Source organism: Mytilus trossulus, chromosome 2 (assembly GCF_036588685.1).
Source record: "Mytilus trossulus isolate FHL-02 chromosome 2, PNRI_Mtr1.1.1.hap1, whole genome shotgun sequence".
NCBI lineage: Eukaryota > Metazoa > Mollusca > Bivalvia > Mytilida > Mytilidae > Mytilus > Mytilus trossulus.
Window position 1 is genome coordinate 70,946,931 of NC_086374.1, and position 16,698 is coordinate 70,963,628.

The following is a 16,698-nucleotide window of genomic DNA, read 5'->3' on the forward strand; positions in this document are numbered from 1 at the left end:
AAGACCCCGAAATTCAAAATGTAAATAAAGTCATACAGTCATAATCTGTAGTATACCACTGTTCAAAAGTCATAATCCGATTCAGAGAAGAAGAAAAAAGAGTTACACATCAAAACCGAGGAAAATACATCAACTATAAGAGGAAAACAACAGAACATTGAAGTGCAACAAAAATCAAAGAACAATGCAACATACATATAAACGATCTTTTAAATAACAACTGCTATATTTCTGACTTGGTACAGGACATTTTTTAACAAAAATGAAGGGTGAAAAATTCCCACGAGAAAACTAAATTTACGTTTTCCAAACCCTCGGTTTTAGTTTGTTACCCGGATTTTTTTTCTTGTCCATGGATTTATCAGTTTTGAACAGCGGTATACTACTGTTGCCTTTATTAACGTTTTCCAATTAATGTAATGTATTTCAGGTTTTTGGCTCGTTTCGCTGAGTTGAAGGTTTTTGTTATTCCAAACAATCTCCTTCTAAGTACCAGTAACCATAACCACTATAATATCCGACCACTCTTTTTACAATTAATAATTACTTTCGTACTTACTTATCATGTACAAAGCAGAATAGTTCCAACCCTCTTCGTAAGGGTTATAAAGTATCGTTATCTCGCCAGTTCTAAATATTGGCGGGAAAACGCATGCAACAGTATCATCAGAGACATGTTTGCACGTGACATTAGTGTTTGTTTCCACAATATAGGCCATAGGTTTATATTCTTGATAAGCACATGGTCCAGTAATGTTAACTTTGTTTCCTCCAAGCATATTTCCAAACGACGGTGATAACACAATGTTTTCTGCAACAACAACAAAACATTCATTTGTATTTATTGATAGAAACGGAATTGTTCAATTGATTGTTTAATGGAATTGCTGGTATGCTTGGTCTGTGTGCCAGTTGTGCTTCTATGTTACGTATTTGCTTGTTGTTTAGTGATTAAGATTATAACACAATGTTGACTGCTGTTTTTTTTACATTTTTACCTATTATGTCTGTTTGTTTTGTTCACGCATCGTTGTCAACATAATGCAATTTGATGCAACTGTCATACAAGTGAGAGGATGTACAAGCTGTAAAACCAGTTTCAATCCACCATTTTCTACCTAAGAAAATGCCTCTATCAAGTCAGGAATATGACAGTTGAATTTTTCTTAGCGTTCTGTATTTTTGTGATTTTTTTTCACAACAATTTAAAATACTTTATATTTCTTAATTATTCAAAACGACATATCACGTTGCAAAATTGTTCTTCGATAACATAGATTGGCTGTAAGACAATTTGAAGTTTTTAGAAACTTTTGCAACACTGTACGTAGCTATTACTGTTAAGATAAAATTACATCTATTGCACAGTCTGAATTATTCTAAATCGACAGAAGGCGAATAGTTTGACCAGAATTGCAATAAGCGCATTGGATTGGTCTGAAAAGTGAACATGACCGGATATTTAACTATTCAGACTTTTAAGAGCAGTTTAGATCAAAATGACTATTTCAGTTCAATATAGGTTTACTTGTGAGTTTAAGACATTCACTAAATGTTATGTAACCAATGTTTGGATGTTGTTTATAATTAAGTCATATCAATTCATTCAATGGAATTAAGACAAAACAGGGCAAATGTATCTATTAAAGCAATTTTATTTCCCAACTTTGGCTATTGCAAAGAATGCACTTACCAACATTATTACATTTTTTATCATCTATGTCGTCATCAACTTGGAATACCCACTTCCCTTGTATACCAACATTACTTGTTAAAGTTAGGTTGATAACAGCATCAGTCTGAGCACCTTCTATTGAGTAATAGTTTTTCTGATCCCCAGCATTAAATCCAGCCTATAATGTAAATAATAAAAATTTATTAAAAACATCAAATATGGGGTTTTCACCGTGCCAACGACATAGAGATTATTCATAACCGTTTTTGTAGGTTTGTTTTAAAATTAGGTAAACGTGCTCCTATAAGTTTTCTTTGTGGCGAACTTGGTCATTTACCTATGTATGTTTTGAGAAAACAATTAATCTTAAAATATTGGTTACGTATTGTTACATATAAACCAGCTTTTGTATATGATGTATATAAAATTTTATATGATGATGCAAATCATGGTAAAATTAATTGGGCATCTAATGTGCGTGATTTTTTATTTAGTCTTGGAATGAACCATATTTGGATTGAACAGAATAATATTGATATATCGTTTGATGTTATAAAGACACGCATTAAAGACCAATATCTACAAAAATGGTCAGCAGATATATGTGACTGTGAGAAATTAAGTGTGTATAGTAGCATAAAGTTTGATTTTTGTCTTGAAAATTATTTTGGCTACATTAATAATAGTAACATTCTTACAAAACTACGAAGTGGTACATTGAAACTTAATGTTGAAGTTGGTCGCTTCTCTGATATACCAAGAGAAATGCGTCTTTGTGTATGTTGTAATATGCAATGTGTTGAGAACGAATTCCATTTTGTATTGGTATGTCCAGCATATAGGGCAATTAGAATATTGTTTTTGCCACGCTATTATTGTTCGTGGCCTACTATTTTTAAACTATCTTGTTTGTTGAAAGCTAATTCTAGATCTCTAACAATTAAGCTCTGTATCTATTTAAAGAGTGCATGGAAAGCTAGATCTGATATTATTGGTTAGCTACATTATGTTTGTTATTATTGTATTGTTCTCTGTTACCAGTCTTTTGTCACATTATGTATATATTATGTATTGCCATAGCATGTTCTATATGCTTTTGCAAATAAAAAAAAAAAAATTAAAAAAATCAATTTAAAAAAAACAAAAACATAGTGCCACTGTTGTGACTGTCAAATTTTAATTGTCAAAATGAATGTGTTTGCTATGTATACCACTAAAAAAAAATTGAAAAGTATTATTTTCTTAAATACCGAAATAACTGTTTTTTATGTAAATGTGTAGTAGGTTTTTTTGTATTTTTTGTATGGAAAGGATTTTTGTATTCTTTGTTTCTGCATGGTATATGGTATATTTCTTGATGTTGGATACATTTTTGTAAAACACGTAAAGATTATTACAATATTTCTTAGACATTATAATTGCCTTTGTAATACTGGGATTTTATAAAGTTGCTTTCAATATGCCTTTACCGTTGTAATCACAAGTAAATATGTTAAAAAAAATAAAAGCGTTTTTTCTAAAAATAAAGGTGACGTAAACGTTAAGCATTGTCGGAAATGTGTTCACAAGGCGTTTTTCATATTAAGAGTACAAAGTTCAATTACATTCAGTGTACGTAAAACGAAATGTTGACCAAAGGGAAAATACATATCAAAATAATATTGTTTGCACAGAAACGATTCTGGCAATAATTACAGCTATATGTGCACTGAACAAACAATACATAAAAAGTACAAATAACAAACTGAAGAATAGTATTCTGCCCACAAACTCTCGTTCGGTTTTAAACATAATCGACCTACACGTAAGCAAACACTTTTTTAAAGAGGACAATTGAGATAGACAGAAGCAGTCATTCTTTAGTGAAATTCCCGCTTATTATTCCCGTTCCCGCCTTTATGCCAGACGATAACATAATAACTACTTATATATTTCGATACTCTTTAACACAGAAATGAATTGTTACATAAGAAGGGTGTTACTTCGACCCTCCTTGGAGCTTTTGTTCGGGACTAATTTGTTCCGAACAGATAAATTATAATTCACCAGGCTAGGAGGTAAGATGTCCCGTGATAATGACGTAATGACTTGCATAAACTAGTAAGGGCGTTGGCACAAGTTTTATTTGCATAGTAAAGAGCATTTTAACAAATACTTGTATTGTTCGTGTACTTTACACTGTTTTTGAAAGAGTTTGATAAACAAGAAGACTGTAAAAAAAAGTTCATTATTATGTATGAATATGTCCTAAGTGATATATTATTATGTGACAAGAGCATTGTTGTTAACTTTTGTTGATTGCCAATTGAGATGGAAGAGTGTTAATTTTAAAACGCCCTTTCTGTTTTATACAGTCTATTCATTAACACTTTCTAAAATATGTTTTTTTTATATTATTTTCATTTAAATGAAAATTCAGAAATGAAATTTACAAATTTGTTCTTTTCTATTATAGAAATTTACATATTTGTTTCGGAATTTGCCGCATGATAACATTTTTCTATGTTTGATTTCTTTATGTTACATTGCATAACTGCCATGATGGTATATATTAATGAAATAAGAATCGATAGAAGATAAAACATAAATTGATGAAAAAAATAGCTAAACATAAGAACAGCTGTATTATATACATATAGCATGCATTATATTGTTGCAAGGATGCAGTAAGGGTGGACAACTTTTATAAACTTGACCCAGCGCTTATTTCCGTTCTGTGAGGTCTCGTCGACATAAAAAATACATAGGATTTATTTAGCCTTAAAAAAATTGTATTACTTCATATTAAAAATCAATGATGTATTATAACAAATTACTGATTTTAATACGGGGTAATAGGGAATCATAAATATAAAGAAAAAGTAGAATCCACGTAGAATAACCCATAGCTGTTAAAACAGGTTAATTTCTGTGTCATTTTGGTCTCTTGTGGAAACTTGACTCATTGGCAATCAAGCCACATCTTCTTGTTTATATTAAAGTTCTTTCTTAAGCTAAACAGGAGTATCATTTCATGTTGGTTTTTTTAAACTTGACATTATAATTATATGTGAAAATTATCAGTAGGTTAAGACCCAGCGATATTATCAGAGAAATCAGACAACATTTTGGATTTTTTGCCCTAGAATTGCCAATGTTAAATAAATTTCACAGTGCTTGGTTATCAAGTTATCTTGGAAACTTACCAAATAGTACGAAAACTTAAACAGTAAAAATAACTATAGGAATAAGGTTTGCAAATGGGCCAACATGAAAGATTTGTCAATCGACGCCTTATAAGAGAAATTGCCCTTGGAGGAATAATTTCACTACCTTTTTGTAGAAAATATAACAGATGGAGAACAATCGAAAATAAGCAAAGCTGTTCAGCAAAATCAAATCGTACTTTAATTACAAGTACATTTTTGAAGTTGAAAGCAATCATATTATCCTGAAATTTCAAATAACTTTATTTAATAATTCCTTATCAGATGTATCTAAAATAAAATTTTACAATAAATGAGGCAAAGTATATATATGAATAATATATATGTGTGCTGGTCTAATATTGATCGTGGTAAAAAAAAAAACACAAATCTTTTCTGTGTCTTTTTCTATAGTTCGTTACCTGAGCAGGTTGTCCTCCAAGTCCTGTCAAAGTATTCCCTCCACTGTTAGAACCCGTGGTCCACTGTATTTTATTGTAGTTAAATATCACGAAAGAGTGTATATCGTCAGTTACCAATACAGCTTGAAACGTATTGCGCTGAAAATAAAATCATTTAATAAAATAATTTCATTTAGTTATGAAAGTATGCGACTCATTCTCTTGACTGACAAAAGACATAAAATGTCCTTTCTAAATGCAGTGCACAGTAAACTGTGCAAGATGAATAAATGTGCAATCTCATTCGGTCGAAATGGTAATGATAATTGTGATACCACGTAAAGGAAATTCAGTGGTGACACTCTCTCTGAACGTTATAAAGATCTCTTGCAACAACTCTGTGAGTGGTCTGTTAGTGGCTTGATAAAATCACAATTTCCTCATATACCGTCATCATGGTCATGTTCAAGTAAAAATCCATATTTCCCGCTCTTAAATCAGGTCGAAATACCTATTACATGGCTTATTTGTTCTCGTATTGAAAATACATGACATACTTGCAACAGGACTATAAAATAAGCACATTTAAATAATCAATCGATACATAAAAACAAACTGTTCAATGAAATGCTTGTATATTGTGTAGTTCGTCGCTTTTTCAATAAGATTTTAATTGCATTCATAATTTGTTATTGTAATCATTAAAAATTTTAATTACTTTTGAATATCATTCCATCCAGAGGGGGGAAATGTGTGTGTAAAACTATATTGATAGAAGTCATCTCTTCTGGTCTTTTCCGAAATTCAACCAGCCGCTTGTTATTTTTTTTAACAACTTTTGAGAAATGAAAATCTTTGAACATTTTTTTCTGTTATGTTCATCCCATTAGTTTTATATGTCACATAGTTATAATAATACAATTATAGTAAGATGTGTTTGTGTAATTCATCTAAAAAAGATTATAATATAAAAAATGCACATATTGAAATTGAATGGTATATGCGATTCAAGTTAGCTCTAATACGGTTTTACCGCTGACTATGTTGAATACCATGACGTTGCATAAATGAATAGTATCTAACCTCGAATCTATACTTAATATTATCAGATCCGAAACAGAAAAAAGTCGTAGAAAATATCAACTGCTTAATTTATTATATACTTGATTTAGAGGTTAACTGCGTGAATTCATTTAACATGTTTAATGCAGTTTTTAAAAAATAACATGAACATTGACTTATGTCGTTTTTCATATTTTGATTAATTTTAATACATATTTCATAGTACTTAACTGTAAAGAAATATTATCATGACGCCGTCACCATGGTCATGTACTTTTACATTATTAACGAGTTTTTATTTTATTTTTTTCATTAAGCTCAAATATAATTTATAATAAATATTTTATTATTTAATATATGATCTCTAAAACTAGTGTCAATGGGTGTGTTTATACTTTCAAACATAATTTGTTTTCTGATATCGCGTGACGAACTAGCTGATATATACTATCAACAAATGGTTTTCAAATATTTTCAATGATTTTACAGTTTGAATTTCAAATATTTTACTAAATGTTTTTCAAAAATAATTGTTAAAAATAAATTAATCCAAGCTATTTTTGAGTGGCACAATTTACAATTTTCCATAAAATATGCCAAGCACTAACATCGATTTTTTTTCACGGGAAAAATGAAAGCAAGTCAATGAAATTTAGTACTGCAAAATGGTATCAATTTGCTTGTCAAAATACATGTAGACTGTGACTTCTGTTGTATATTCTTACTACTGAATACTTGCAAAATAGTTTATATATACTACTTCTTTTAATTGCATCATTTGAACCGAGTACATTGCTTTCAATAAAGCTAATTTTTCTAGAGGCTTACAACCATCACAACAAATAATTTGGCGTTACGTGAAATACTTATTTGGAGTTTTTGCTTTTTAAGTATAGGGATTGCAAAATATTTTCTTATCACGACTATCTTGTAAAACTGACTTACTCTCTCTCTGCCCTGGCGTGAAGCACCGTAATATCCTACATTTTCCCACGTGACGATGAACATCCACTTGGCTGTAAAAGCACGTTGTTCTCGGAAGTAGCTTCTTAATTCAACTGTTGCTTTGTCAAGATATGCTTGTTCAAATGTTTCTCTGAACCATACGGTTCCACCAATGTGTTCAGTATCTACATCCGCCCAAAATGGCGCAATGATAGATCGATTTTCTTTTGAAGGAAAAGGTTGTGGTTTGTATGTATCCAACTTGTCTTTAAAAGTAAGTATTCCGTTATTGTTCACCTGAAATATAAAATGAGATGGTATTAGCTTGTTATAACCAGATGCTCCGCAGGGCGTAGCTTTATACGACCGCAGAGGTTGAACCCTGACCGGTTGGGGCAAGTATGGACACAACATTCAAGCTGGATTCCGCTCTAAATTTGGATTGTGATTAAATAGTTGACACAGCATAGGTTTCTGACACAGAATGAATGTATTCAAATGAACTTAAAATTTTTGTTTTCTCTTAGAGCAATTCACTATGCTGTTGAATATTAATCCTCTCAAAAAAATGTTTGAAGAAATTTTCTTTTTATTTATGAAATTTCAAATGAGAAAAATTGAACCCAATTTTTTAATCACATCCCCCTTTACCTTATTCCAAAACTAATTTCAATTAAAATATTCTAATGGAGTTTGCAACAATTACTACTCATTTAAATACATCATAAAATATTAAGATGTAAAAAAACTGCTTGTTATCACTGAATGGTAAAGATTATTTAAATTTATCAGTTGGTAGTAAAAAGTGAATATACATTGTATATTGTATATAACAAAGATTTAAGTTGATTCTGGACAAAGAAAGATAACTCCAATTAAAAAAAATTTCTTGCAGATATTTCTTGCTTACTATACTGGACAAAGAAAGATAACTCTTAATTAAAAAAAAAATTGCAATTTCACAATATTGTGAAATTTGATATTTCTTGCCATTGCACAATACTGTGCAATTGAAAAGACTTGCTATTGCACAATACTTAATATAATAATTTTAGATCCTGATTTGGACCAACTTGAAAACTGGGTCCATAATCAAAAATCTAAGTACATGTTTAGATTCAGCATATCAAAGAGGCCCAAGAATTTAATTTTTGTTAAAATCAAACTTAGTTTAATTTTGGACCCTTTGCACTTTAATTTAGACCAATTTTAAAACTGGACCAAAAATTAAGAACCTACATTTGGCATATCAAAGAACCCCAATTATTCAATTTTTGATGAAATCAAACAATGTTTAATTTTGGACCTCGATTTGGGCCAACTTGAAAACTGGGCCAATAATCAAAAATCTAAGTACATTTTTAGATTCAGCATATCAAAGAACCCCAAGGTTTCAATTTTAGTTAAAATCAAACTAAGTTTAATTTTGGACCCTTTGGACCTTAATGTAGACCAATTTGAAAACGGGACCAAAAATTAAGAACCTACATACACAGTTAGATTCGGCATATTAAAGAACCCCAATTATTCAATTTTGATGAAATCAAACAAAGTTTAATTTTGGACCCTTTGGGCCCCTTTTTCCTTAACTGTTGGGACCAAAACTCCCAAAATCAATACCAACCTTCCTTTTGTGGTCATAAATATTGTGTTTAAATTTCATTGATTTCTATTTACTTTAACTAAAGTTATTGTGCGAAAACCAAGAATAATGCTTATTTGGGCCCTTTTTTGGCCCCTAATTCCTAAACTGTTGAAACCAAAACTCCCAAAATCAATCCCAACCTTTCTTTTGTGGTCATAAACCTTGTGTCAAAATTTCATAGATTTCTATTAACTTAAACTAAAGTTATAATGCGAAAACCAAGAAAATGCTTATTTGGGCCCTTTTTGGCCCCTAATTCCTAAAATGTTGGGACCAAAACTCCCAAAATCAATACCAGCCTTCCTTTTATGGTCATAAACCTTGTATTAAAATTTCATAGATTTCTATTCACTTTTACTAAAGTTAGAGTGCGAAAACTAAAAGTATTCGGACGACGACGACGACGACGACGACGACGACGACGCCAACGTGATAGCAATATACGACGAAATTTTTTTCAAAATTTGCGGTCGTATAAAAATACATGAAGAAAGATCATGAAGAGGCCGAAAGCAAGTCGTCAAAAAAGGCCGGCAGAAATAAGAACAATCTCGTACTAGGTTAAAAGACAGAAAAATGTTGTGTATTAATTATTCTATCAGAATATTAGCCTTGCCTCATCTTAGTTGTGAGACGAGAGTTTGGATTATGATTTATTAGTCCTTTCCATCTTTCATTAGAACATGTTAGAAATACCGTTTTGATTGTCTTATAGTCATTTTTTTTGTCTTACCTTTTGTTTTGCATAAGATATACCACTAACATATAATGGTGTTTTTTTTTTTTTTTGCTTTAGCTTCTCCCAGATGCAATTGAATAACAGATTGGTTCCAAAATGATCGTTTCTTCCTCGGGATGATAATTTCCATTTTAGAACCCGATTATACATGTACTTGTTATAAGAGGTTTTTTTTCCTTTTTGTGATTAGCATAAATGGTAAACCAGGTAACTCATAATTATAATAGCATAGCGATCTTGAGTATTTTGATGGGATTCTGGAAGCAGTGGCAAAAAAATAAATTCCAAGGTCAAGGACACGGTTATACTCAAAATTTGAAATTTTGATTGTAATCAAAAACTTTAATTCATCAGAAACCATTAACGTTAGATCGACATGATCGACACAACATGTTTGTCAAATTGTACATTGCGACCTGACGCAATGCAAATACATTTGGGTTTAGTGCTCTGTTGACTTTGAATATGAGTTTTTTTTTTCTCCATTTAAAAATTCAAAATAAACTGTTATAATAGTATGACGGTTGTTATCCAATCGCTTATTGCCTTTGAGCTTTTGAATTAGTCATTTGATTATTGACCTTCCGTTTTGAATTTACTCAGAGTTCGGTTATTTTGTTGTTTTACTTTTTGAAATGATGATTTCAAAATCATGCATTTTGGAGACTTGGGACTTTATGATTTGAGATTATTGAACTTTAAACTTAAATTTTAGATCAAGGTCAAAGGTTAATTTGACGTTCTTTATTCTGAACTTTTGCTATAATTTCATACTGGTATATGATTTCGTCATATGGTATTTAGTGCTAGATTGGACTACTTGAGACCTCAACTTAAAAAGTCAACCGGAATTAAATATTATGTAAACCGGGGAAAAAGTCATTATGACACTTAGGGCATTACAGAGTACATGAAATAAAGTTTTTAATTCTGAGTTGTATTGGTTCCATATCTATGCATACATAGGAACGAAGATAAGAAGTGAATATTATTGATATGAATAAAAAAAAAACACATTCATAATCAAACAAAAATTTATATGATATCCTAAAAAAACGAATATCGCTGGTTTATATGATTATACTAGTATTACATATTTCTGTTGTTCCCCGTTTTTTTTAAACTGCAAATGCATGTGAATCACAATGTTATCATTAATACAGACATACTTTTTTTCAATTTTAAATTTAAACATGTTGAAATACAAAAGTAAATACCGTTATCTTTATTATAAGCCGGATATTCTTTAACAAAACGTAGCAAAGCATTTAAAGACCTTGACCACATCCACATGTACAATTCATTTCAATTCTTCACGGAAACAGTCTATCAATTTATATCACTGTGTTTGTTTACCCTTATGTGAACTAAATAAGGTAATCCCCTAAATCAAACATCATAAGAAACACGTGTTATGTATCCGCCTGTATTTATTGCTATTTTGTGGTTTACTCCTAGTGGAATACACATGATATTTAACCTGTTGTGGTCAGAAAGTGGTACATTCAAGAAGTTCCACACCAGTTCAAACAAATTCTTTGTCAAACTTTCTTTTGGATATGGAATTTTAGGTGAATTATCAAAGATACCGAGCATTTCATTTATTAACTTTCTGTACTAAAATTTATTGCTTTAGGCATAAACAAATACAACATTGAAAGCAGTAATTAGCGCAAAATTTGCACACAAAAAATTATGGATGACAAATTTAACAAAAATAAGCTCAAATTGGTGTTATTTGGTCATTATCAACTCAGCCCCTTTTTTTCATACTGTATTTTCAATTAAAATCAAGACTAACCTAGAAATATGTGATACAAAATATAACAGTCAACCTACAAACTGACCATCTGCATAATAACATATTACTTTAAATAATTATGTTTGTTTAACTTTTATGGACTTCTACAAATTTATTGTACATTTAAATTCATATTTACTTAGCATGATTTTTAAAAGTCTAATTTGTATTGAATAATAAACACTTTTGAAGATATAAACGATGAATAGCTGTAATAACAGTTTATCCTAACAATGAATTCAAATTCTTAGTGAACTTTTTATTTCACTTAGTAACTACACGTATAAATGCATAAGTGTTCCGGAGTATTCTGTTAATATATAGTTCGTACGCATTTAAATTCACTTTAATCACTTTAATAAATACATGTAAATGACACCCTGAAAAGTTTCACTGTTATAACTTCAAATCGCTGAAAAGCTTTAGCAGAAAAGCTTTAGCATGTTAAAAATTGTTCATTCTCAATTTCATTCATTGTTCGAGCACTTTGCACATCTATAAGTTTGAATATAATCGATGAAAAGCGTTAGAAAATGTTCATTCTTAATTTCATTAATTAGGCAAGCACTTTGTACATTTACATAATTAATTAAGAATATTTCATGTTGTTAAATTTTTATCATGTTTAAATAAATTTTGATAGTGTAGTATATAGATGATGAGGTCATCGGTATACGAGATTAGACCTCTTAACACATTTTGGGTATTTGAACCTTATTGATTGGTGTAATATTTCTCATTATCAGTTAATCCAAATATTTCTGTTTACATTTCAAGCTTATGTAAATAGCTAACCTATACAGCCCGTCACATCGAACGGCACTTCGACGCATGTAAACATGGGTGGAGTAACTTAGCCTCGACTTCGATACAAAATCCATATGCGATCCAATTTTAGTAATATAAATACTGAAAATTCTAGCCTTCATCGTATTTCAAGTTTTGTTTGGCTTTTCTCATCATAAATAAATATATGACTTCTTAATAAATTTAGCCTCCACTTCGCTCAAAAATCCATGTGTGATTTTAATAATATAAATACTGAAAATTCGAGTCTAAAAAGTTTTATTTGGCATTTCACATTGGAATTAAAAAGTATATCGTTATAGAATGAAGATAATAACAACTGTCTGAACTTTTTTAATGTTTCATTTTAGTTTATAAAAATGTTTTCCTGTTACAAATCATAATGACTGTATTGTTTTATGTGTACATGTTATGCTGCCCCTCAAGGGCCCTTGATTGGAATAATAATTATTCTTATTCTTATTCTTATTCTTATTCTTATTCTTATTCTTATTCTTACTCATTGTACAAATAAATATGTTACTTTTTGCTAAATTAAGCCTTGACTTCGGTCATTGTCGGTACTAAATCCATTTGTGATATACCACTGAAAATTATATTCTTCATTGTATTTCATTTTTTTTTTTGCCTTCTTAATTATATAAATAAATATATAACTTAGTCTACTTGATAAATTATAGATGTATAACAATTCAATATGATAGTCAGATAAAATGTCCGCAAGGTAAATAAAAAATAGAGATGTCAAATAACAAATTCTTTCACATAGTTTAGATGTCAAAAGCGACAAGAAATTAAAATTTTATTGTCTCAACTACATGGATCTACACTAAATCATAATTAATCATACTGATACTAAAGGAACAACCATTACATTCGAATATTTTTTTTATATGGGGATTTTATATATTTTACAAATTGAATAATTACTTTGTCAAGCCTATCAATGAACACAAGATATATCTTTTTGATTATCCGTTTCGTAGGGTTGCTGTATCTTTAAACCATTATAATAGGTCAATGTACGGCCTTCAACACGGAGCCTTGGCCTCACCCAGAACAACAGGCTATAAAGGGCCTTATTCCAAGAACAACTTTTGAACTAGTCAAGAAAGATCATCTTTAACATTGTCTGTTGTCTGGAGAACTTCTAAGAAATCGCAAAATCCTATCCGAATCACGGAGTCGGGCTGTTGTCTTTAGGCGTTTAAAATTTGACCATTTCATAAAAAAAATTGTCATTATACTGTAGAATCTAAATGAACACATAATGCTGTAAGAATCTTAAAGAACACATAATACTGTCAGAAATTCAATCTTAAAGAACACATAATAATACTGTAAGAAATTCAATCTTAAAGAACACATAATACTGTAAGAATCTTAAAGAACACATAATACTGTAAGAATCTTAAAGAACACATAATACTGTAAGAATCTTAAAGAATGATAAAACACTGTTTAACTGCGAGGCTTAGAAATGACTGAAGCCCTTGAAAATGTCTTTATAAGATTCTCGATCTTATAAAGTCAAACAACTAAAAGTAAAAAAAAACATTCTTCTTCAGACTTCTCATTACAGCTTCAATGTATATATATTACATGTATCCTTGCTACTACTATATAAAAAATGTAATTTAACGTTATTGTTTTGAACTGCCGTACGTATATTTAAAAGACATGAATCGATGATGTAATACATGGTGTTAAGAATGCAATGGCTCGTCACATTTGAATACCATTTGAAAGATTTTAGTTTTTTTAATGCTTTATCATTAGATTCGTATAACATTCTGCAAGGAAATGTGAGTAGTTTCAACCTCGGAAATGACTATCAACATCACCATAATAATACCCATTAATCTGCAATAAACGTTGCTTTTTATACCATTTACCTAAAAATCTTTCATTTATCAACATTTAAACCCATTATTACTTAACATCTGAATTACTTTTCAGCCAAAATAGAAAATATTACTACCTCAATGTTATAGTTCACTAACCGCCTAATACGGTAATTAATAAACTTGCTTTAAGTTATGGATGCAGTAACGCCCAATACACAAATAGATATTACAACAGTAGCATTTGACCCGTCACTTTAACATGTCAAAGAAATCATTACATTTGCTTGCAGCAAATTAGTCGCATTAATTTAAACAAAACGTGTGCGACAGGAAGTCATTGCGCGATCTATTTTCTGATAAAATAATCGGAATGACAGACAGAAACTAATTAGAGTTTATCTAATTCGATCTAGTTTTGCATGATGTAAGAGATATTATAATTTTTCTGCATTTTATGTCTGCAGGTAACGGATTAGAACTTAAGCATGCAAAATTATGTTTTACATGTATCAAAAATAATAATAATGCGGGGCATTCAGGCATTAAGGGAGGGAAAACAAAATAAGCAACGAATGTACATGTAAATTCCTAGAGCAAAAACTTAAATTTTAACATATTGCTTGTTTGTTGCACATTTTATTCTACTAGGTATTAAAGCAAAACAGAATTTCCAAATGAACCTTATTTTTATATAAGGAAAATAATGTTGAGAAGAACATGTTTTTGGTTTGACATGGCATGGATGGTGCTATGAAATAGTGTATCAGGATTTGCTTAATATCATATCTGTTATTAGTTACTTTGAGGACATCACAACCAAATTACTAACCAAAGGATTCCTACAATTTAACGTGTTACTTTTTTAACAGCCCACGTGGAAGATTTTTTTTAATTTTTGCGAATTCTGTTTTATTCTGTATAGTAGAGTCGTTGTGTAGGATTTCCCCTTGCCCTATCTTTTGGCGAAAACATATTTAATTATTGTACTCTAGTGTTGAAATGCAAGTCAAATTTCTCAAAACCTATTTTTATTAAAACTAAAACAAGATAATACCACGGATGCATTTTTGAACAGGATTTTTATTCCTAATTTATAAATAAGATCTTTTACTTTGTTGTGCGTTCTGTTGCATAATATCCATATCAAAAATAGAAGGTAAGAACACAGCACGGCAGAACAGGTGTCTTCGTTTACTAAGGAATTCATTCTGATTATTACAGTATAAACAATCTATTTTTATCTTGCTTTGAATCAAACAAAAAAATATCATACGCATGAGCCATCTTGGTTAATGAAAACTGCAATTCTCAAATATTTGACAAATATTTTTTTTGCAAATGATATAACAGCTTTCATTTTCCTGGATTTCCCGCGAAATGTCTAAGTAGATTTCCCGCGAAATGTCTTAGTGCAGACGTTTTGTGTTGACCTTGAGGCAGATCAGGAGCATGTTCGTCTTCAAACATTTATTGTCTGTTTTGATTAATTATCATATTATACAAGCATTCTAAACAATCCTTTAAGCTGCGGAAATTACATGGCTCGAGTGAAATTTTTTAATAAATCTCTGAAATATTACAATGACATGATCATTGGATATACCTAAACCATAATCATTTTAATCAATACGAAATGCTTGTCGGATTCATCCCGAAATCGATTTGTATTTAATGCACGGCTTAGCAGGTGTATCAAACATGACAACGCCCAACATTATCAGTTGAAACAACTTAATATCTGATAAATTAATAATGAGAAAACAACATTGGAGAATTTCAAAACGAATATTTTATGTATTGATCTTTGATGTTTAATGGCAGGGTGTATAATCAGACATATATCAATGTATGTAATCGATTTATACTTATATATAATATATAGTATCTGTTTTACAAAAGTGTTTAGACATTTATATATTTTCGTGAATTTAGTTTTTAATAGACAGGCCACTTCTTATTGAAAACTAAAATTGAACTGATTTCCTTATTACAGGGGACCTGCTGTCTATCAATAAAATCAGCAATCAAAGGTAACCCCGCATATGTCACTAAAGAAATAAATCTATATGATACGTTGAAAAAAAAAAACTTTGCCACGAAACATACTAAGAATGTTGCATTCCTAATTTCGTCATAGCTTTTCAAGGTTTTAATTTTTTGTTTAATTGATATGCTTTCTGCGATGTTCCTTGAAGTCTCGTTCTGTTTAAAATCTCGTTCTTTGGTCTTGGTATATACATGTACAGCTTTGGTTCTTTCTTTGAGCAAATCCTACGTCAATCTGTTAATCCTTAACCTGGACGACATGGAGTTCAAAGACGGGTAAGGATATGGTCCTGTTTAAATCATGCTTAAATAATAGGCTCAATTTACAATGTTCATCCTTTTCATTCCTTCAAATTATGTTTTATGATATATAAACAGTTCTTTGTGATGTGTTCAAATGAAAATATAATATTAACTCTAATGCCTTCTAATTATAACCATTTAGAAGCTATCAAGATTATCTTGTACCAAGTTTAGACTTCTTTGTTAAATATTCAAAGAGTTCTAAATATTAACGTTAGTTGTAAATCTGGAATGCATTTATT

The 16,698-nt window shown here is 30.2% G+C and overlaps 1 protein-coding gene across 1 annotated transcript in view; it reads right to left on the bottom strand.

Annotated features, from left to right (window-relative positions):
• Positions 1 to 16,698, bottom strand: part of LOC134707910 (mucin-4-like) — a 36,429-nt gene that overhangs the window by 12,287 nt on the left and 7,444 nt on the right. The window contains exons 2-5 of the mRNA XM_063568071.1: positions 7,269 to 7,565; positions 5,283 to 5,420; positions 1,694 to 1,853; positions 560 to 811 (exon numbers count right to left, since the gene is read on the bottom strand). Coding sequence (XP_063424141.1) covers positions 560 to 811; positions 1,694 to 1,853; positions 5,283 to 5,420; positions 7,269 to 7,565 — 847 coding nt within the window. The remainder of the gene's footprint in view (positions 1 to 559; positions 812 to 1,693; positions 1,854 to 5,282; positions 5,421 to 7,268; positions 7,566 to 16,698) is intronic.